At 49.2% G+C, this 22,094-nt stretch overlaps 2 protein-coding genes across 2 annotated transcripts; one reads left to right on the top strand and one right to left on the bottom strand.

Annotated features, from left to right (window-relative positions):
- Nucleotides 1-10,283: 10,283 nt before the first annotated feature.
- On the top strand, nucleotides 10,284-17,748 carry HPX (hemopexin). The gene is made up of 10 exons (XM_053456761.1): nucleotides 10,284-10,374; nucleotides 11,348-11,418; nucleotides 12,202-12,279; nucleotides 12,999-13,141; nucleotides 14,275-14,428; nucleotides 14,524-14,739; nucleotides 15,064-15,180; nucleotides 15,892-16,022; nucleotides 16,178-16,322; nucleotides 17,360-17,748. The coding sequence occupies exons 1-10, from the start codon at nucleotides 10,304-10,306 to the stop codon at nucleotides 17,578-17,580; spliced, it is 1,347 nt and encodes a 448-aa protein (XP_053312736.1). The 5' UTR covers nucleotides 10,284-10,303; the 3' UTR covers nucleotides 17,581-17,748.
- Nucleotides 17,749-17,908: 160 nt separating this feature from the next.
- Nucleotides 17,909-21,047, bottom strand: LOC128474429 (uncharacterized). Its single transcript, XM_053456763.1, has 2 exons — nucleotides 20,836-21,047; nucleotides 17,909-19,116 (listed from the first exon to the last, which is right to left on the bottom strand). Exon 2 carries the CDS (start codon nucleotides 19,098-19,100, stop codon nucleotides 17,973-17,975), a length of 1,128 nt encoding a protein of 375 aa, XP_053312738.1. The 5' UTR covers nucleotides 19,101-19,116; nucleotides 20,836-21,047; the 3' UTR covers nucleotides 17,909-17,972.
- Between the last annotated feature and the right edge of the window lie 1,047 nt (nucleotides 21,048-22,094).

Raw genomic sequence — 22,094 nt, 5'->3', positions numbered from 1 at the left:
CATGCGCAGTAACACTGCCAGCTTCAGTGACAGCACTAGCGCGCAGTTGGGAGGTATGAGGCGATGTCATAAATAACAGACTCCACAGACACATTTAAAACACATTTTTCTCCGAATTTAGGCATTTTCTTGCAGTTTGCCTAACACAATGTATAGATAACTTTCAATATTGTTTTATTCTCTGCATTCACAGTATAAGCAATGTTTAGGTGATACAGTTGCTTTAATATTGGTGAACTAACCTGGCTGAGGTCAGCATATGTCCAGCCTGAAGATATTAGTTACATTTGAATAATGCTGTGTATGACATCTTCTTTGATTGGATAATAATTTCCCTCCAGTCATAACAGTTGTTAAAGAAACACATCCTGTGTGACCACTAACTCAATGTTAAGGTGGGTATTGGTTTACTGTATATGGGATACAGGGCCGGCCCGACAATGGAGCCAAGTGGGGCAACCGCTCCAGGCGGCACTTTTGAAGGGGCGGCACTTCACCGCCCCAAGCCCTTTTTTTTTTTTTTTTTTTTTTTTTAAAGCGAAAGAGAGGGGCGCCGAGTGGTTTTCGCTCGGCGCCCCTCTCTCTCTCCTCTGCGGCGAGTCTCCCTGTTTGTTCTCGGTGCCGGCTTATAATGCTGAGTGCCGGAAGATTTCCGGCGCTCAGCATTACAATGCCGAGTGCCGGAAGATTTCCGGCGCTCAGCATTACAATGCCGGCACCGAGACCGAACAGGGAGACTCGCCGCAGGACTGCTGAAAGGTAAGTACAACACTTAAACACACTTTATAAAGTTAATCTAAGGTCATTCATAGACCATTTTCATATAAATGCAGTCGACATGCTACAATGGGATGTAAATGTGGCCCACACCTCTTAATTGAGCTACGTGTTGGTTTACATACACCAAAACAATGTTTTTCTGATTTTCCAAATTATATAGGATTTGTACACTATGGGCATTTATTATGCATGTTCAAGATGTTTCATGTTTCCATTTTTAGACATTGTTGTAAAAGCACTGCACGTTTTTTTCTACAGTATTTACTTAGTTGTGTTTTAGACCATGCAAATAACTTTAATATTTAGTTTTATTATACTAAGTAAACTGTTTATTAAAAAAAACCCAGAAAACTGATCCTTTTTGTTTAGGTCTGTGTACATGCATTTTTTCAGCCCCTATGTATACCCATTACCCGCACACAAAATAGGATTGTGAATACCGCCTCCTGCGTGGTAGATCTAACGAAAATAACAGTTGATCTAACCTGATCTAACGAATATCTACCAAGATCCATTAAAAAAAATCCAAATTTCAGTTGAGGGGGGGGCCAGACCGTATGTGTACCCATCCCCCGCACACAAAATAGGATTGTGAATACCGCCTCCTGCGTGGTTGATCTAACGAAAAAAACAGTTGATCTAACCTGATCTAACGAATATCTACCAAGATCCATAAAAAAAAATCCAAATTTCAGTTGAGGGGGGGCCAGCCCCTATGTATACCCTTTACCCGCACACAAAATAGGATTGTGAATACCGCCTCCTGCGTGGTAGATCTAACAAAAAAAACTGTTGATCTAACCTGATCTAACGAATATCTACCAAGATCCATAAAAAAAATCCAAATTTCAGTTGAGGGGGGGCCAGACCGTATGTGTACCCATCCCCCGCACACAAAATAGGATTGTGAATACCGCCTCCTGCGTGGTAGATCTAACGAAAAAATCTGTTGATCTGACCTGATCTAACGAATATCTACCAAGATCCATTAAAAAAATCCAAATTTCAGTTGAGGGGGGGCCAGACCGTATGTGTACCCATCCCCCGCACACAAAATAGGATTGTGAATACCGCCTCCTGCGTGGTTGATCTAACAAAAAAAACAGTTGATCTAACCTGATCTAACGAATATCTACCAAGATCCATAAAAAAAAATCCAAATTTCAGTTGAGGGGGGGCCAGCCCCTATGTATACCCATTACCCGCACACAAAATAGGATTGTGAATACCGCCTCCTGCGTGGTAGATCTAACAAAAAAAACTGTTGATCTAACCTGATCTAACGAATATCTACCAAGATCCATAAAAAAAATCCAAATTTCAGTTGAGGGGGGGCCAGACCGTATGTGTACCCATCCCCCGCACACAAAATAGGATTGTGAATACCGCCTCCTGCGTGGTAGATCTAACGAAAAAAACTGTTGATCTAACCTGATCTAACGAATATCTACCAAGATCCATAAAAAAAATTCCAAATTTCAGTTGAGGGGGGGCCAGACCGTATGTGTACCCATCCCCCGCACACAAAATAGGATTGTGAATACCGCCTCCTGCGTGGTAGATCTAACGAAAAAATCTGTTGATCTAACCTGATCTAACGAATATCTACCAAGATCCATTAAAAAAAATCAAAATTTCAGTTGAGGGGGGGCCAGACCGTATGTGTACCCATCCCCCGCACACAAAATAGGATTGTGAATACCGCCTCCTGCGTGGTTGATCTAACGAAAAAAACAGTTGATCTAACCTGATCTAACGAATATCTACCAAGATCCATTAAAAAAAATCAAAATTTCAGTTGAGGGGGGGCCAGACCGTATGTGTACCCATCCCCCGCACACAAAATAGGATTGTGAATACCGCCTCCTGCGTGGTAGATCTAACGAAAAAAACTGTTGATCTAACCTGATCTAACGAATATCTACCAAGATCCATAAAAAAAAAATCAAAATTTCAGTTGAGGGGGGGCCAGACCGTATGTGTACCCATCCCCCGCACACAAAATAGGATTGTGAATACCGCCTCCTGCGTGGTAGATCTAACGAAAAAATCTGTTGATCTGACCTGATCTAACGAATATCTACCAAGATCCATTAAAAAAAATCCAAATTTCAGTTGAGGGGGGGCCAGACCGTATGTGTACCCATCCCCCGCACACAAAATAGGATTGTGAATACCGCCTCCTGCGTGGTTGATCTAACGAAAAAAACAGTTGATCTAACCTGATCTAACGAATATCTACCAAGATCCATTAAAAAAAATCCAAATTTCAGTTGAGGGGGGGCCAGCCCCTATGTATACCCATTACCCGCACACAAAATAGGATTTTGAATACCGCCTCCTGCGTGGTAGATCTAACAAAAAAAACTGTTGATCTAACCTGATCTAACGAATATCTACCAAGATCCATAAAAAAAAATCCAAATTTCAGTTGAGGGGGGGCCAGACCGTATGTGTACCCATCCCCCGCACACAAAATAGGATTGTGAATACCGCCTCCTGCGTGGTAGATCTAACGAAAAAAACTGTTGATCTAACCTGATCTAACGAATATCTACCAAGATCCATAAAAAAAAATCAAAATTTCAGTTGAGGGGGGGCCAGACCGTATGTGTACCCATCCCCCGCACACAAAATAGGATTGTGAATACCACCTCCTGCGTGGTAGATCTAACGAAAAAAACTGTTGATCTAACCTGATCTAACGAATATCTACCAAGATCCATAAAAAAAAAATCAAAATTTCAGTTGAGGGGGGGCCAGACCGTATGTGTACCCATCCCCCGCACACAAAATAGGATTGTGAATACCGCCTCCTGCGTGGTAGATCTAACGAAAAAAACAGTTGATCTAACCTGATCTAACGAATATCTACCAAGATCCATTAAAAAAAATCCAAATTTCAGTTGAGGGGGGGCCAGCCCCCCCTCATTAAATATGCAATATCTCAGTAATTAGACTAGATCTATCAAAAATTTTGTCTGATCAAACCTGATCTAACGTAGAGCTATCATAATCAGTAACATTTTGTTGAAATTTTTGTTGAGGGGGGGCTGGCTACGGGTTAGCCCCCCCTGAAAAAGATTGTTAATATTGCCTATTTTAGAGTAGATCTAACGAAAAAAACAGTTGATCAAACCTGATCTAACAAAGATCTAACAAATGCCATGATCTTTTGTAAAAAAATTTAATATGGGGGGGCTAACCCGGGGGAGGTCCCGTATTCTGCCCCACATGCTGCAGATACCCCCCACAGATCCACGGCAGAGGGGGAGATACCCCCCCTGCAGATACACGGGAGAGGGGGTAGATACCCCTCGCAGATACACGGGAGAGGGGTGTTACAGGGTCACCGTACCCAAGGCCGGGTCCCCTGTTTGAGGGCTGAGGAATCACCAGTCAGTCCCTCATACGGAGCTCCTGCTATCCATGGATCAGTCAGACCACCATTCACAGTAAAACAAGAACTTTATTTACAAACACACAGAACTTTATATACAATCTCAATTCACTGCGCACCGAACCCAACCCCCAATCCCATCACTCATATCCCGTCACAAATCCCATCAGTATACAGAGAATGGATCCGGTACGGGGATAAGGGATACAATGGGTTCCCCCACCTGTGTTATCCCCCCTGTAGTGCGGGGGCCGGCGGGGCAGACAGGGCTGTGCTGGCTGATTAAGAGCCCCAGCCGGGTACCTGATCGTCTCTTTGAAGGCCGGAGCTGCAGCCACATTCAGTCTCTGGGCCGGTTACAAAATAATACACAATTTATAATATTACCGGGTCACGGGATATGGAACCGGACACAGACGCTCCATGACATATGAGCCAACTAGCCTGGCCCTGTCACTTGGGGGCAGATACACGGGAGAGGGGCAGATACCCCCCGCAGATACACGGGAGAGAGGGCAGATACCCCCCGCAGATACACGGGAGAGGGGCAGATACCCCCCGCAGATACATGGGAGAGGGGCAGATACCCCCCGCAGATACACGGGAGAGGGGCAGATACCCCCCACAGATACACAGGAGAGGGGGAGTGACAGCAGCTGGTGACATGTCAGGGGGGTAACAAGATGACAAAGTATAGAACCGCTGAGCTGCCCTGAGAGGGAGCACAGAAAGGATCCAGGCAGAGCTGGCCAGAAATGGAGTCCCAATAGAAAAAAAAAAAAAATCTGAGGACCCCACAGGAGAATCTGCGCTGAGCTCTGATTTCACCCCAGTCTGGCCGGATCCCTCCAAATACATTCTGGACTTTTCCGGGAATAAGCGGCTGCGTTAGAGGAATGGGAAGGTCGGGGTCTGAGCAGCGAGGGGCCTGGGCCCAGCATGCGGCCCACTGGACACCCCTCGGCGATCCCATGGAAACGGTCCCACCTATCCTGCTTTAACTCAGGAAATAGAGAACCGTCTTAAGTGCCCCATCTGAATTTCCAGTGTCGAACCAGTGGAACCAGTGTGTGGAGGAACCAGGGGGGGGGTTGGCGAGGAGATCACGGCGGCCATTTTATTCCATGATTCATATCCACGCTCCAGGCGGCTAACCGGCCGAGGTAACGTGCTGCCCCCTGCAGGGCATTGAGTGTAACTGATTCCCTTCCGTGGGTTTATACGTCCCACAGACTGCAGGGGGCAGCACTGTGATGCGTGAGCGCCACCTGCTGGCGGATTTACACATCGCTCGCCCGCATGGCGCCATCTTGTGGTCGTTGCTTCAATTTCTTTTCTTTCCTTATTTTTTTTTCTCGCATTTAATTAACATCAGTTTTCATGAAAATATCTCTTTTTTACATGCTTTGCTGGTCTTGTTTATATGAGATTTTCCAGCTGTAGATTTTCTTGCATTTTCATTACCGGCTCTACAGGGGTCCCGGACCCCTCCGGAAAGGTCCGTCACCTGCCTCGGATATCTGGGTGACGCCATACAGGGACTGCTGGCCTCATCTGCACTCTGATGTTAAGGAGCGTGAAGGATGAATTTTCAGGGTTTGGGCCCCTGAGGGCCACTGAAGGGTGATGGAAACGCTGGATCATACAAAGACACTTAAGATAACTCTATGCTTCACACTTTGTGGCCCCAGTTTGGAGAGGGGGCAACTGCATATTAATGCCCCTGGTTATAGAATGGGACGGTGTGATCCCTTACAAAAAATTACTGCAGTTTTTCTGAAGTAATACTGCAGTTTTTTGGACATGAAAAAACTGCAATACTGCACTTTTACTGCAGTATTACTGCACATTTACTGCAGTTTTACTGCATTTGTACTTCACTGTACTGCAGTATTACTGCACATTTACTGCACTTTTTTTTTTATATTGCAAACCTACAGTTGTAATTCAAAGTACTGCAGCTTTATTGCATTTGTACTTCCGTACAAAAATACCTGCAGTAAAACTGCAGTACAGTGAAGTACAAATGCAGTAAAACTGCAGTAAATGTGCAGTAATACTGCAGTAAAAGTGCAGTATTGCAGTTTTTTCATGTCCAAAAAACTGCAGTATTACTTCAGAAAAACTGCAGTAATTTTTTCGTAAGGGTGGTTCGGGTGTCCACGTGCTTTTGGTCACATGGTGTCGCACCGGGGCTCGGAGAGTAAATATTTAGGAGAACCTAAAGATAGGGAGGCAATGCAATAAAGGGGCGGAAAAATCAAGCAGCATGCTGGATGTATAGCGAGGGCCATTAGTGGCAGGAAGAGAGAGGAGATTCTGCCCCTTTACACAACTCTAGTCAGACCCCAACCTAGAGTAGTGGGTACAGTGCTGGAGATCCCATCTACAGAAGGATAGTGACCCTGGAGAGAAGGCGACTAAAACGGGGAACGGAATAATAATTCTCTGTAACACATATCCTGCCCCCCACAGGCAGGGGCCCCCCACAGACATATTTATTAAGGGGGTTGGCGATTAGAGATCTGCTCCCCAGTTCCTGCCGCTCCGGTTTCATTCCTGCCCATTAGAAAGAAATCGGATCAGAGCCAAAAAGTTCTGAAATCCCCCCATCCCTGATTTATTCTTTCCCCCCCATCCCCGAAGTATTCTCTCCCCCCCATCCCCGATGTATTCTCTCCCCCCCATCCCCGATGTATTCTCACCCCACCATCCCCGATGTATTCTCTCCCCCCATCCCCGATGTATTCCCCCCCATCCCCCGATGTAATCTCTGCCCGGAGGAATGTTGTTGACTTTGTTGGCTGCGTTATCAGTACAGAGAGAACAGCAAACAGAGAGGACAAACCGGTCACAGGTAGCCCGACGGCGCTTCTGGAAACTGGACACCAGTAACCGGTTACACTGGGAGACCCCCAGATCGCCCCCGCAGTGAGCAGAGCGGCCTGCGCCTCCAGGACTTCTTCATAATGCCCCAGGTGCCGGGGCATTAGTCCAGGGCCTGAGACATTAGCCCAGGTGCCGATACATTAGCCCAGGTGCCGGGGCATTAGCCCAGGGTCTGAGATATAAACCCAGGTGGTAGAAGATAAGCCTGTAGGATTCTGAGTTACCCTGTTTACACCATGACCAGATCCTTTGCCGATCCAATGGTCAGAACATGTTGCTGTGACATCACTATGCCCCTCATACACTTTGGGGTTGCAGGGAATGCGAGTTGAGTTAACCCTTATGTGTCCTCACCTAAAACTCACAACATTGAGTAACAAAACATCATTCCCGGAAATAAATACATAAACTAGAAAAAAAGAAATCCAAAACAAACAAAATGGGGATGTTGGTGAAACGACTCTTGAGGGCTTCTACCCCCCCAATCCCCCTAACCACAGCTTAAAACCCCTTGGAGAGGTACGGATGGCATATCTCTCCCCCTCCCTCCATTCCTACCCTGTAGAGTGGGGGGGGGTCCATTCTCAGCCCAACGTCAGCAGACTGGTAAAAGGGCTACTAACGAGGGCGCAAATCTATCCCTGCGCACCAGCGGCCCCCAGTGGTTGGAGGGTGTATTCCACTCCATTCCAGCAATGTACAGGGGGTCGCTTGCAGGCGAGTGAGTGCGAATTCTGAGTGGTTCCTTGGGACTCGTGTGAATTGACCTCTATGCTGCGGAATACGTTCACTCACGAGCACTCACAGTTTAGTGAGTAGGCCCCTCTGTAATGCCATGTTGTTTATGTTGGCGTCCCCCCCAAATAGAGACGCAGACACTGATATCAATTTAATATTTTACTCCCGCTATTAATAAATAAATGGCCACGAGGGCCGGTTACGTAACACACCGCGACACAACAACATATTTCACAACAGTAACAACCGTCAACGTTACAGCCACTAAAAACTGATACAATCTCCATGGAAACCATGAGCCACTGAAGCCTGCACGGAGGCTACGAAACCACTTCTCACCGGGCCCAAGCAAACCTCCCAAATTCTACCCCCGGGGGAACGATGGGGGGTGACTTGGGAGGCAGAGTGTCACTAAAAATGGCAGCGCTACTGCGTATGCACACGATTCTGCATTCTGCATTCTCCATTGTTCCCGAATCCCTCTGTCCTGCCGAAAAACCGGGGCAGAGGTAAACCCCGGCAGGATGGATTGCAAAATTCGGGATTGTCCCTCGTTAACCAGGACAGTTGGCAGGTATGCATCACCATCTGCCAAAGGGGAGGGACAATCTGTGGTCAGATTAGGAAAAGGCGCCAAATACAGAACCCCCCTGTGACAGGGCCAGGCTAGCTGTCTGTTTTTGTATACATTGTACAGCCAGCACACTGTATTTGCAGCGCTCACACTGTTTGGTAGGCCTCAGATTATACATTTGTATTATTTGAGCCTGAGACTAGTTTAGCGCACAGACATTTTTTCTTTAGCCGGCTCATACGTTGGTGTAAAGTTTAGCCAGGTCATGGAGCGTCAGTGTCCGGTTCCGTATGCCGTGACCCGGTAATATATTATATTATAATATTATATTGTGTTTATTGTGTAACCGGCCCAGAGACTGAATGTGGCTGCGGCTCCGGCCTTCAAAGAGACGATCAGGTAACCCGGCTGGGGCTCTTAATCAGCCAGCACAGCCCTGTCGGCCCCGCCGGCCCCCGCACTACAGGGGGGATAACACAGGTGGGGGAACCCATTGTATCCCTTAATCCCCTCACCTGATACATCCCCTGTATACTGATGGGATTTGTGATGGGATTGGGGGTTGGGTTCGGTGCGCAGTGAATTGAGATTGTATATAAAGTTCTGTGTGTTTGTAAATAAAGTTCTTGTTTTACTGTGAATGGCGGTCTGACTGATCCGTGGATAGCAGGAGCTCCGTATGAGGGACTGACTGGTGATTCCTCAGCCCTCAAACAGGGGACCCGGCCTTGGGTACGGTGACCCTGTAACACCCCATAACTAGCCCCACAGGACAGCCTGTGTTCCAACGGCCCTTTATCACTCCCATCACTCCTGTGTTCCAACAGCCCTTTATCACTCCCATCACTCCTGTGTTCCAACGGCCCTTTATCACTCCCATCACTCCTGTGTTCCAACCGCCCTTTTTCACTCCCATCACTCCTGTGTTCCAACAGCCCTTTATCACTCCCATCACTCCTGTGTTCCAACGGCCCTTTATCACTCCCGTGTTCCAACGGCCCTTTATCACTCCCATCACTCCTGTGTTCCAATGGCCCTTTATCACTCCCATCACTCCTGTGTTCCAACGGCCCTTTATCACTCCCATCACTCCTGTGTTCCAACGGCCCTTTATCACTCCCATCACTCCTTTATTCCAACGGCCCTTTATCACTCCCACCACTCCTGTGTTCCAATGGCCCTTTATCACCCCAATCACTCCTGTGTTCCAACGGCCCTTTATCACTCCTATCACTCCTGTGTTCCAGCGGCCCTTTATCATTCCCATCACTCCTGTGTTCCAATGGCCCTTTATCACTCCCATCACTCCTGTACTCCAATGCCACGTTGTGTTTGCTGATCCAAATTTAAGTTTAAAAGGCTGATTGATCATCAGAAATGTACTTGTTTTCCATGAAAACATCTCAGGGACCCCAAACTCCTGAGCGGTAGTGTGTGTGCAAGTGTGTGTGTGTGTGTAAGCTTGTATAAGTGTGTGTGTAAGTGCGTGTGTGTGTAAGTGCGTGTGAGTGTGCATAAGCTTGTGTAAGTGTGTGTATATATCCTCTCGGGGAGGGTAATTCCCGCAGGGCTGGGGAAAAGCCCGGAATAAAATCACTGAATCCATTGAGACGTCCGCAGGTGTCTCGGGGGGGGGGGGTTGTGGCGTTTGGGGATTTTGTGCTGAAATTGTTTGACATGAATCGGGTTGTGAAACCTGGCAGACGGAGTTTATGGGAAGCCGGACCGGTCAGAATTGTGCAACAAACTTCTGGGATGTGACGGTTTGTTGTCATTCCCTGGGTATAAAGTCTGCTAAATTCAGAGACACACTCAGGGTCTGGAGCTGTCACTTAGAGACACACTCAGGGTCTGGAGCTGTCACTCAGAGACACACTCGGGGTCTGGAGCTGTCACTCTGTTTGCCACACACCTCCAAGTTCATGAAGATGGCCAGACATCTCGCAGTCAGCGTTTTCATCTGTCTGTTGTCTCTTGGTGTCTCGTACCCACTGTGAGTAAAGCGTGAGTGTGAGTGTGTATGGGTAATGTATTGAGCAAGCGTGTCAAACTCCAGGCCTCGAGGACCACAGCCAGGCCAGGATATCCCAACATGAGAGACTGTAACGGATTTAAATCACTGGTGTTCAGACATCCTGGTCTGTTTGTGGCCCTCGGGGGCCAGGAGTCCAACACCCCTGGGAGCCCTTTTTGAAAACGAGTTCCTGCGTAGGACGTGGATATGGGGATCAGGCCAGTAGCTGCTACTTACCTGCCGCATGAGAGAAGAAAGGGAGGGGATGGGAGAGAGAGATGGGGAGAGAGGCGATGGGAGAGAGAGATGGGGAGAGAGAGATGGGGAGAGAGATGGGGAGAGAGGGGATGGGAGAGAGATGGGGAGAGAGGGGATGGGAGAGAGATGGGGAGAGAGGGGATGGGAGAGAGATGGGGAGAGAGAGATGGGAGAGAGATGGGGAGAGAGGGGATGGGAGAGAGTGGGGATGGGAGAGAGAGATGGGGAGAGAGGGGATGGGAGAGAGAGATGGGGAGAGGGAAGAAAGAGAGGGGATGTGAGAGAGATGAGGAGAGAAGATGGGAAAGAGAGATTGGGGGAGAGAAGGCATAGAGGGGATTGGAGAGAGACCTGGAGAGCAGAGAGAGAGTGGGGATGGAGAAGTGAGAGAGGGAATAGGAGAAAGGAAAGGGGGGGTGACATTTAAATGCATAAAGGGGTTAATAAAGGACAGGAGGAACTTTATTTAAAAAGGGAAAAGTTACAACAAGAGACCGGAATCTAACACTAGAGAGTCAGAGACTGAGATGGAATGGAAGGAAGTTTTACTTTACTGAGAGGGTGGTAGATAAGTGGAACAGCCTCCCAGCAGAGGTGGTAAAGGTTTTTCCGTGGGGTTTGGTACTGGGGGGGGGTCACATTGGGTCGTGGCTGTAAATGTCTCCAGTAATGAGAGGATATTTTTCTCTTTTAGGATTAAAGGGAAACCAGATGATAAAGGATCCAACCGGCTCCATATAAATGAGACAAATACTAATGCAACAGGTGAGGCCCCCGCAGTGAGAGCCCCGGTACCCACACTGCAGTGAGACCCCCACAACGAGACCCCAGGTACCCAGACTGCAGTGAGACCTCCACAGTGAGACCCCCGGTACCCAGACTGCAGTGAGACCCCCACAGCGAGACCCCTGGAACCCTGACTGCAGTGAGACCCCCGGTACCCAGACTGCAGTGAGACCCCCACAGTGAGACCCCGGGTACCCAGACTGCAGTGAGACCCCCACAGCGAGACCCCAGGTACCCAGACTGCAGTGAGACCTCCACAGTGAGACCCCCAGTACCTAGACTTCAGTGAGACCCCCACAGCGAGACCCCCGGTACCCAGACTGCAGTGAGACCCCCGGTACCCAGACTGCAGTGAGACTCCCACAGAGAGACCCCCGCAGGGCGCGGTGACAGCGCAGAGAGACCCCTGCAGGGCGCGGTGACAGCGCAGAGAGCCCCCCGCAGGGCGCGGTGACAGTGCAGAGAGCCCCCCGCAGGGTGCGGTGACAGTGCAGAGAGCCCCCCGCAGGGCGCAGTGACAGTGCAGAGAGCCCCCCGCAGGGTGCGGTGACAGTGCAGAGAGATCCCCCGGAGGGCGCGGTGACAGCACAGTGAGACCCCCGCAGAGAGACCTTCCCGCAGGGCGCGGTGACAGTGCAGAGAGCCCCCCGCAGGGCGCGGTGACAGCACAGTGAGACCCCCGCAGAGAGCCTCCCGCAGAGACCCCCCCCGCAGGGCGCGGTGACATGTTGTAGCGATCAATGTTCTCGCTCTGTCTCTCAGACCCGGCCGATCGCTGCGCGGAGGAAGGATTTGGAGCGATGACGTTAGATGATCAGGGAGTGATGCATTACTTCAGAGGTAACCTGCGCAGGCGCGACACCCGGGACCCCGCACACTAATCCAGGGGGCCTGGCTGACACTACAGGGTTAATAAATTGCCCTATTCTAGGTCAAGACCCCAAAGCTGGTGCTCCGGTTCCTCCGAGACTGCAGGGGGCGCTATATGGGATCTGTCACATGTCCACTAAATAAACCCATGTGACGGGGTTCCCAGATTACAGCAAGCAATATTATATATATATATATACATTAACCCCGCCCCCTCCATGTGTATCCCATGGGAACAGCCATCTAAACTTCCTGTGCGGAGGATCTGTAGGATTATTCCTCCCCATTAGAGTGTGTGTTAGAATAAGTATGTGCAGCATGGCAGCATGTGTGAGTCCATGTGCCAGTGAGTACCATAGGGGAGGGCAAGGGGCCACTTGGCTTTACGTGCCCACCAGGCCAGAATGTGCTAGTCCTCCCCTGTAACTCTGCCCTGTCCCTTTAAATCTGATTCCTGGGGATGCAATGGCCGTTCCAATACCTGGCTGAATTGAGCTGGAACTGCCTACTGAGCAGCCGACGGCTTCCTAATGCCCCGGCACTGTATATATAATATACATGGCGTTTCACTATGGAGCCCCTAACCTGTATTCATATAACAGTTTAAATAAGCGGTGCGGCGGGTGGGTTTGTGGCGGTTTAGTTATTTAATAATCCGTGTGTCTCGGGGCCACTCCGGGGGCCCGCAGACTCCTTCGTGTGGACCGGATTCCGAGGCAAAGCTCAGTACATTAACGAGACGTGGCCGGGGCTGACGGGGCCGGTGGACGCGGCGTTCCGGATTCACAACAAGGAGCAACCCCAGCTCCACCAGAGGACCTACGTCTTCAAGGTAACACAAGCACACCCCACCATTTACACCCCGATATACAGCCATCTGTCCATATACACCCCGATATACAGCCATCTATCCATATACACCCCGATATACAGCCATCTGTACATGTACACCCCGATATACAGCCATCTGTACATATACACCCCGATATACAGCCATCTGTACATATACACCCCGATATACAGCCATCTATCCATATACACCCCCCAATATACAGCCATCTATTCATATACACCCCAATATACAGCCATCTGTCCATATACACCCCGATATACAGCCATCTGTCCATATACACCCCGATATACAGCCATCTGTCCATATACACCCCAAGATACAGCCATCTATTCATATACACCCCAATATACAGCCATCTGTACATATACACCCCAATATACAGCCATCTATTCATATACACCCCAATATACAGCCATCTATTCATATACACCCCAATATACAGCCATCTGTCCATATACACCCCAATATACAGCCATCTATCCATATACACCCTGATATACAGCCATCTATTCATATACACCCCAATTTACAGCCATCTATCCATATACACCCCAATATACAGTCATCTATCCATATACACCCCCAATATACAGCCATCTATCCATATACACTCCGATATACAGCCATCTGTCCATATACACCCCAATATACAGCCATCTATCCATATACACCCCGATATACAGCCATCTATTCATATACACCCCAATTTACAGCCATCTATCCATATACACCCCAATATACAGTCATCTATCCATATACACCCCCAATATACAGCCATCTATTCATATACACCCCAATATACAGCCATCTGTCCATATATACACCCCAAATATACAGCCATCTGTACATATACACCCCAATATACAGCCATCTATCCGTATAGACCCCCATAAACCCGATTCCTGTACTTACACCACAGCTCCCACTCACACCCTATTCCTCTACACAACATCTGTATCATTTTCTTTGTACAGCGCTGCGGAATCTGTCGGCGCTTTATAAATAAAGTATAATAATAATAATACTCAGGCCACAGCTTACATTCAGTCACTACACGCCATCCCTACACGCTAAGCTCACTCCTTGCTGCGTCTCTCTTTCTGTAATTCCAGGGAAGCCGCGTGTGGAGTTTTTTTGAGGGCCGCCCGGTATCCGGATACCCGCGACCCATCAGCCAGGAGTTCCCAGGTGTTCCCGACAATCTGGATGCTGCAGTGGAGTGTCACTCTGGGGAGTGCAAGACAGACAGCGTCATTTTCTTTAAAGGTGACTGAGTGACATGCGTGTGAGAGAGACAGCTCTATTACCCAGTGAGCAGTCTATGAGAAGGTGGTATTACATGTATAACATATTGCCCCCAGGTGGCAAGGTCTACATTTACAGCCCCCATGAAGTGCCCCCCGTGAAGGAGCGGCGTTGGTCGGCGCTGGGTAACTGCACAGCCGCCGTCCGCTGGCTGGAGAGATATTACTGCTTCAAAGGCACCAACTTTACTCGGTTTGACCCGGTGAGCGGAGAGGTGCTGTCACCGAGACTCCTGGACACGAGAGATTACTTCGTGAGCTGTCCCGGAAGAGGTGAGAAAGAGGCTTAAAATCCCTCTCACACTCATTCCTTCCACCCTCCACTCGCCTTCCTCACTCAGAGGATCATCTCTCTCTTTGTAGTGCTAAATCTCTTTCTGTTCTGTAGATCTCTTTGTCTCGCTAGATTTCTGTGTCGCTAGATCTCTCTCTTTTCTGTTAGATCTCTTTTCCTCCGTTAAACACTAGACCCCTCTCTGTAACTCTTTCTCTTTCTGAGTCACCCCTTCATCTCTTCCTTTCTCTCTCTTGGTTTAAGTGCTTCCTTTATCATTCTCTCCAGCTTTGACTTTCTCCCCCCTCTCCACCACCCGGCAGGTCATGGAGAAGCCGCCATGAGAAACGCCACCTTCGCGTCAATCAAGAACCGCTGCAGCGGCCGACCGTTCGAGGCGTTCTCCTCTGATGATAAAGGACGGACCTATGCATTTCGAGGTGATGATTGTATCTGAATGCGTCTTAGTGATGTGTGTGGCGTGCGAGGGAATGGTAGACAATAATGAGCGTGGCGTGCGAGGGAAGGGCAGGAAATGAGTGTGGCGTGCGAGGGAAAGGCAGATAATGAGCGTGGAGTGCGAGGGAATGGCAGATAATCTGTATGGAGTGTGAGGGAATGGTAGATAATGTTTATGAAGTGCGAGGGAATGGCAGATAATGAGCGTGGAGTGGGAGGGAATGGCAGACAATAATGAGCGTGGAGGGCGAGGGAATGGCAGATAATCTGTATGGAGTGCGAGGTAATGGCAGATAACGTGTATGGAGTGCGAGGGAATGGCAGATAGTAATGTGCAAGGGAATGGCAGATAATAATGAGCGTGGAGTCCGAGGGAATGGCAGATAATGTGTATGTAGGGTGAGGGAATGGCAGATAGTAATGTGCGTGAAGTGCGAGGGAATGGCAGATAGTAATGTGCGTGAAGTGCGAGGGAATGGCAGATAATAATTTGCGTGAAGTGCGAGGGAATCGCAAATAATAATGTGTGTGGAGTGCGAGGGAATGGCAGATAATAATGTGCGTGAAGTGCGAGGGAATGGCGGATAATAATTTGCGTGAAGTGCGAGGGAATGGCAGATAATAATGTTTCCTGAGTGTAAAGGGTCTTATCCGGCCCTTGGGGCCCAAACTACCTCTTTCTAAATATGCAGGCGGCTGGTATTTCCGTGTGGACAGCAGTAAAGATGGATGGCACGCGTGGCCCCTGAATCACACCTGGAGGACCCTGCAGGGCCCAGTGGACACTGTCTTTAACTGGGAGAATAAGATGTACTTCATTCAGGTATAAAGAGAGTCTAAGACACAGCTGGGGGTATACGGGGCAGAAGGGGTACACACAGAGTGAAGTGGGGGGCAGAAGGTGTGCACACAGCATGCAGTGGGGTGCAGAAGGGGTACTGCGTGTAAACATCACACTTTATTCCTCCTCTCCCTCAGGGATCTCAGGTGATTATTTATTTAACGGACCAGATCTACGTCCCGGTTCTGGGGTATCCCAAATCTCTGCAGGAAGAGCTGGGGTTAACAGAGGTGGACGCTGCCTTCACCTGCCCCCTCTCCAGTGAACTATATGTTATCAAAGGTAAGTGTGAGCCAACAGAAACACAGGGGAGGAATAACAGGGCACAGAATGGCAACTCAGGGGCTTTAACAGTTGGATAATAAATATATGGGCATATAACAGCCAATAATGTATAACGGTATATAATATGTGTATGGGCTGTATAATAGTATATTATATGTGTATGAGCAGTATAACGGTATATAGTATGTATACGGGCCGTATAACGGTATATTATATGTGTACAGGCCATATAATGGTATATAATATGTATACGGGCCGCATAACAGTATATTATATGTATAAAGGCCGTATAACGGTATATTATATGTATAAAGGCCTTATAACGGTATATTATATGTATACAGGCTGTATAACGGTATATAATATGTATGCGGGCCATATTACGGTATTTAAAATGTATACAGCCGTATAACGGTACATTATATGTATATAGGCCGTATAACGGTATATGTATATGGGCCATATAACATTATATAATATGTATACGGTCCGTATAACAGGATGGAATATGTAGACGGTCCGTATAACGGTATATTATATGTATATAGGCTGTATAACAGTATATGTATACGGGCCGTATAACGGTATATAATATGTATACGGGTTGTATAACGGTATATTATATGTATATAGGCCGTATAACAGTATATAATATGTATACGGGTCGTATAACGGTATATTATATGTATATGGGATATATATATATATATATATAATGGTATATAATATGTATATAGGCCGTATAACGGTATATGTATATGGGCCATATAACATTATATAATATGTATGCGGGCCGTATAACAGGATGGAATATGTATACGGGCCGTATAACGGTATATTATATGTATATGGTATATATGTATATAATGGTATATAATATGTTGTGTATACCGTGATCACTTGTTGTCCTCAGTGTTGTCTGGGTGATTATCACAGGTCAGCGTCATTATACCCCCCCCGCTGCTTCTCCCCACCCCCGCCCACTCATGCTCATGACCAATGTGTATGACGTGTCCCCTCCTCCATGTCCTCAGGTAACAAGCTGCAGATGGTGGATCTCAAGAAGACCCCACGAGTTCCTGGAGAGGAGAAGGTCATCGCTCACACTCAGGTGGACAGCGCTATGTGTAACACTCACGGGATCTACCTCTTCCAGGGGCCAGTCTATTACCACTACCTTAACGTGGGGCAGCTGCTGACCGCGTCTCAGTGGCCCAAACCAGGAAACATCTCTGTTAATTTCTTTGATTGTTAGATTGTCTACGTTGGGCCGACGTGGAGATATCTGCTAAGATGTTGGCAGCCCTCTCTGCCCTCCCCCAGCCGTGTTACTTGCTGTCATTCTCACCGAGTCACGTGGCGCGCAGCTTGCCGTGTTTGTATTGTACTGGGAACATGTAGCAATAAATGAGTGATAACAGGCCTCACGCGTAATTTCTTTTGGTAACTGTCTATTTAATTGCCCCCCATTCATTTCCAACACATTCTCTGAGACCTCGTCCTCGCCCAATGCATTTCATTTGGAATCAGTCCCTTTTCTATAACATGAATGTATCCACGCAACAGTAAAGCATACGAGACTCTTAGCGCAGGAAGATTTATTGGATAAAATATTAGAAAACCAACAACGATCAACACCAAGCATTTTCACCCAAAGATGCAGACCGTGCCGGATGCCATGCGGTGCTTGTACTCATATAACACAAAAGAGGCCGGGGGAAAGTTCCCCGTCATTTCCAGGCTCCCCGGCACGGTGTGGATGGTGATCCCCTTGCCCAAACCTTCAGACAGCTTCTGCAGCATCCGTTGGGCCAAGTATCGCTTGGCGTAGCTGGGCTCGGCCTCGATGTTGGCGTAGACATCTGGAGGGGGGTTTGGAATTTTCCATTCCAGGTCACCAATCAACTGATTCGTTTTAACTTTGTCCAAGGACACGGGGTTCTCGCTGTAAGACATCACGACCTGGGTCCCACAAGCCCCCCGCACTGAGATGTAGTTCCCCTTCACTAAGACCTCCGCAGGCTTCTCCGAGGGTGGTTGGGACACCATCACTGCCCAACGCAGCCAGTCGTAATTCTTCTCCATCACCTTGAAGATGGCTTCGGCTTTTTCACGGTCGGTCAGGGACTCGTTGGCCGTCAGGAAGGTCTCCACATCTTCCTGGGCCTGCTCCTTGAAATACGCCGCGCAGTCTTTCGACGTTTCCTCCATTCTCCGATAAAGAACGGTCATTTTTTCTGTCCATCTGCTGATCATCAGTTGAGTGTCGCGGCCGGTCAGGGATCCGTGGACGAACAGACACAGTAAGCCCGTGCCCAGGACAAAGTTGACCTTTTGGCAGAAGGCAATCATTTGCCAGCGGCGCGGGCGGTGGTCTCGAATAACCTGCTGCAGGAGGGTGATCTGATCTGCCAGGACGGACACTCCCAGCAGACGGTTGTAGAGAGCGTTCAGCTGTCTGTCGATCTTGTAGTCCTGCACATACTGTAAGAAGACTTCCTTCTCCTTGTCTGAGTAAGACTTCCCTGCTCGGACCACAGAAGCCAGCTGCTGGTAGACCACCGTGATGTCATCTTCACATCTGGTCACATCGTTGTCCCTCATCAAGCCTTTTCCTGCCGCCAGCTCCTTGTCAATAGACTCCAGGTGTTTCTTCACAAACTCGGTCTCTTCAGGAGTAGCCAAGCCCTTAATTTGAGCCACGGTCCCCATGACAAGAGCGTTCACAGACTGAAGGAAGCCCACCGACTCCCACGCCTTCCCAAACAGAGCCATGATCAGCTCAGAAATCCTGAAGAAGACACAAAACATGTAAAACAAAGACAGCGAGACATGCCCTTCATAGAACGCCCTATAAATTACCACACACCACCTGCGACCCCCCCACCAGCGATGGATCGCATAACCTACGAGCCCACAACCCACATCCACAGAGCCTCTGCCTGTCTCTCTACTGCTAACCCCATATCTGCCAATATACCCCCAGCCCCCCAACTACCTGTCTATATAACCGCAACCCAAACCTACCTGCTTATATACCCCCAGGAACACCCTACCTGCCTATATAACTGCAACCCAAACCCACCCAGATGAAATACCCTCTGCTCACCCTACCCCACCTACCTATATACCCCCAGCCAAACCCTACCTGCCTATATACCCCAAGTCCACCATCTACCTATCTATATAACCGCAACCCAAAACCACCCAGATGAAATACCCTCTGCTCACCCTACCCCACCTACCTATATACCCCCAGCCCCTCAACTACCTGTCTATATAACCGCAACCCAACCCTACCTGCCTATATACCCCCAGTCCAACCCTACCTTCTTATATATATACCCAGGCCATCCCCTACCAGATGAAATACCCTCCACTCACCCTACCCTACCTGCCTATATACCCCCATCCCAGTCTACCTTTCTATATATACCCTCAGCCCACTCTACCTGCTTATATACCCCCAGTCCAACCCTACCTGCCTATATACCCCCAGCCCAACCCTACCAACCTTAGATCACCCCTTACCTGTCTCTATACCCTCAACCACCCACCACCTTTCTATATACCAACAGCCCACTCCTACCTGCCTATATACCATGAACCCACCAACTACCTTACGTTATACAGTCCCCCCATCCCTGTGTATACATCCTATCCTCACCTTTACCTTCCTATATACCTCACCCAACCCTACCTGCCTATATACCTCAGCCCACCTCCACCTGCCTATACCCACAGCCCACCACCTGTCTATATACCCACAGCTAACCCTACCTGTCTATATACCCTGAACCCACCAACTACCTGACGTTATACCGTCACCCCATCCCATACCTGTGTATACATCCTATCCTCACCTTTACCTTTCTATGTAGCCTCAGCCCACTCTACCTTTCTATATACCTCACCCAGCCCTAGCTGACTATATACCTCAGCCCACCTCCACCTGCTTATACCCACAGCTAACCCTACCTGCCTATATACCCACAGCTAACCCTACCTGCCTATATACCCCCACCCTACCTGCTAATATATCCCTAAGCCATCCCCTACCTGCCCATTTACCCCAAGCCCACCCCTACGTGTCTATGTACCGTCTGCTTGCCCCTACCTACCCTTACACCCAGAACAACACTCTACCTGTCTAGTTACACCCAGCCCACCCCCACCTGTTTATATATCCACAGCCCACCACCTCCCTGCCTATTTACACCCAGTCCACCCCTACCTGTCTAGTTACACCCAGCCCACCCCTGTCTATTTACACCCAGCCCACCCCTACCTGTCTAGTTACACCCAGCCCACCCCTACCTATTTACACCCAGCCCACCCCTACCTGTCTATTTACACCCAGCCCACCCCTACCTGTCTATTTACACCCAGCCCACCCCTACCTGTCTATTTACACCCAGCCCACCCCTACCTGTCTAGTTACCCTTTGCTTGCCTCCTTCCTACACAGGTATTGATGATTTGAGACCCATTCTCCTTCTGGCGCAGTTTACCTGTTTCTCGGGCTGATTCTGCGTTCCTGATAAATTCTCCTGGGCACTGATGGGGTGGATTTCTATGATGGCTGATAAACCCTGTCCCTGGTCAGTCCTGTGATCGGTCGGGGCAGTTGTCCCTGGTCAGTCCTGTGATCGGTCGGGGCAGTTGTCACTGGTCAGTCCTGTGATCCGTCGGGGCAGTTGTCACTGGTCGGTCCTGTGATCAGGCTCCGTCTGTTGATCGCAGGTGAATTTTCTCGTAGTTACCTCTCTCTTATCAGAGGCTGAGAGCAGGTAACACAGAAATAACAGAACGGCTTCTGATTGGCTGTCAGCCCAGGGGACGAGGAAAACCCACGGCGGGGCGAGGTGAAAAAAACAATGCAAAGACATTACAAAGTCACCGCCGCGGCGTCGCCGTCCGGTCGCCGTATCTCCCCGATGTCCTCTAACCTCCCACGATGCCTCTTTCTCTCCCTCCTCATCTGTTTCTGCCCTGGAGTTCCTTGTTCTCTTTCTCACTCTAATAGGGCATCTCGTCCCTCTTCCCATCTCCCCGTGACCTCCATCCCTTTACCTCAGCATCTCTCCCCTCTCCATCTGAATAATAAGAAAATAATCAGAACAATCCAGCTAAACTGCAGGACGGTGTGACCGAGCGGGGAAGACGGAGTGACCGAGCGGGGAGGATGAGGGTGACCGAGCGGGGAGGATGAGGGTGACCTAGCGTGGAGGATGGAGTGACTGAGCGGGGAGCATGGAGTGACCTAGCAAGGAGGATGAGGGTGACCTAGCGGGGAGGATGAGGGTGACCTAGCAAGGAGGATGAGGGTGACCTAGCGGGGAGGATGGAGTGACCTAGCAAGGAGGATGAGGGTGACCTAGCGGGGAGGATGGAGTGACCTAGCAAGGAGGATGACGGTGATCTAGCGCAGAAGATGAGGGTGACCTAGCGGGGAGGATGACAGTGACTTAGCGGGGAGAATGAGGGTGACTTAGAGGGGAGGACGGAGTGACCGAGCGGGGAGGATGAGGGTGACTTAGCGGGGAGGATGAGGGTGACTTAGAGGGGAGGACGGAGTGACCGAGTGGGGAGGACGGAGTGACCGCGTGGAGGACGGAGTGACGGAGTGGGGAGGATGAGGATGACTTAGCGGGGAGGATGAGGGTGACTTAGAGGGGAGGACGGAGTGAACGAGCGGGGAGGACGGAGTGACCGAGCGAGGAGGACGGAGTGACCGAGTGGGGAGGATGAGGGTGACCTAGCAGGGAGG

This window comes from Spea bombifrons, chromosome 2 (assembly GCF_027358695.1).
Source record: "Spea bombifrons isolate aSpeBom1 chromosome 2, aSpeBom1.2.pri, whole genome shotgun sequence".
In the NCBI taxonomy this organism is placed as follows: Eukaryota; Metazoa; Chordata; class Amphibia; order Anura; family Pelobatidae; genus Spea; species Spea bombifrons.
The sequence above is the reverse complement of the archived record's forward strand: the minus strand, read 5'-3'. Positions and strand labels throughout refer to the sequence as shown.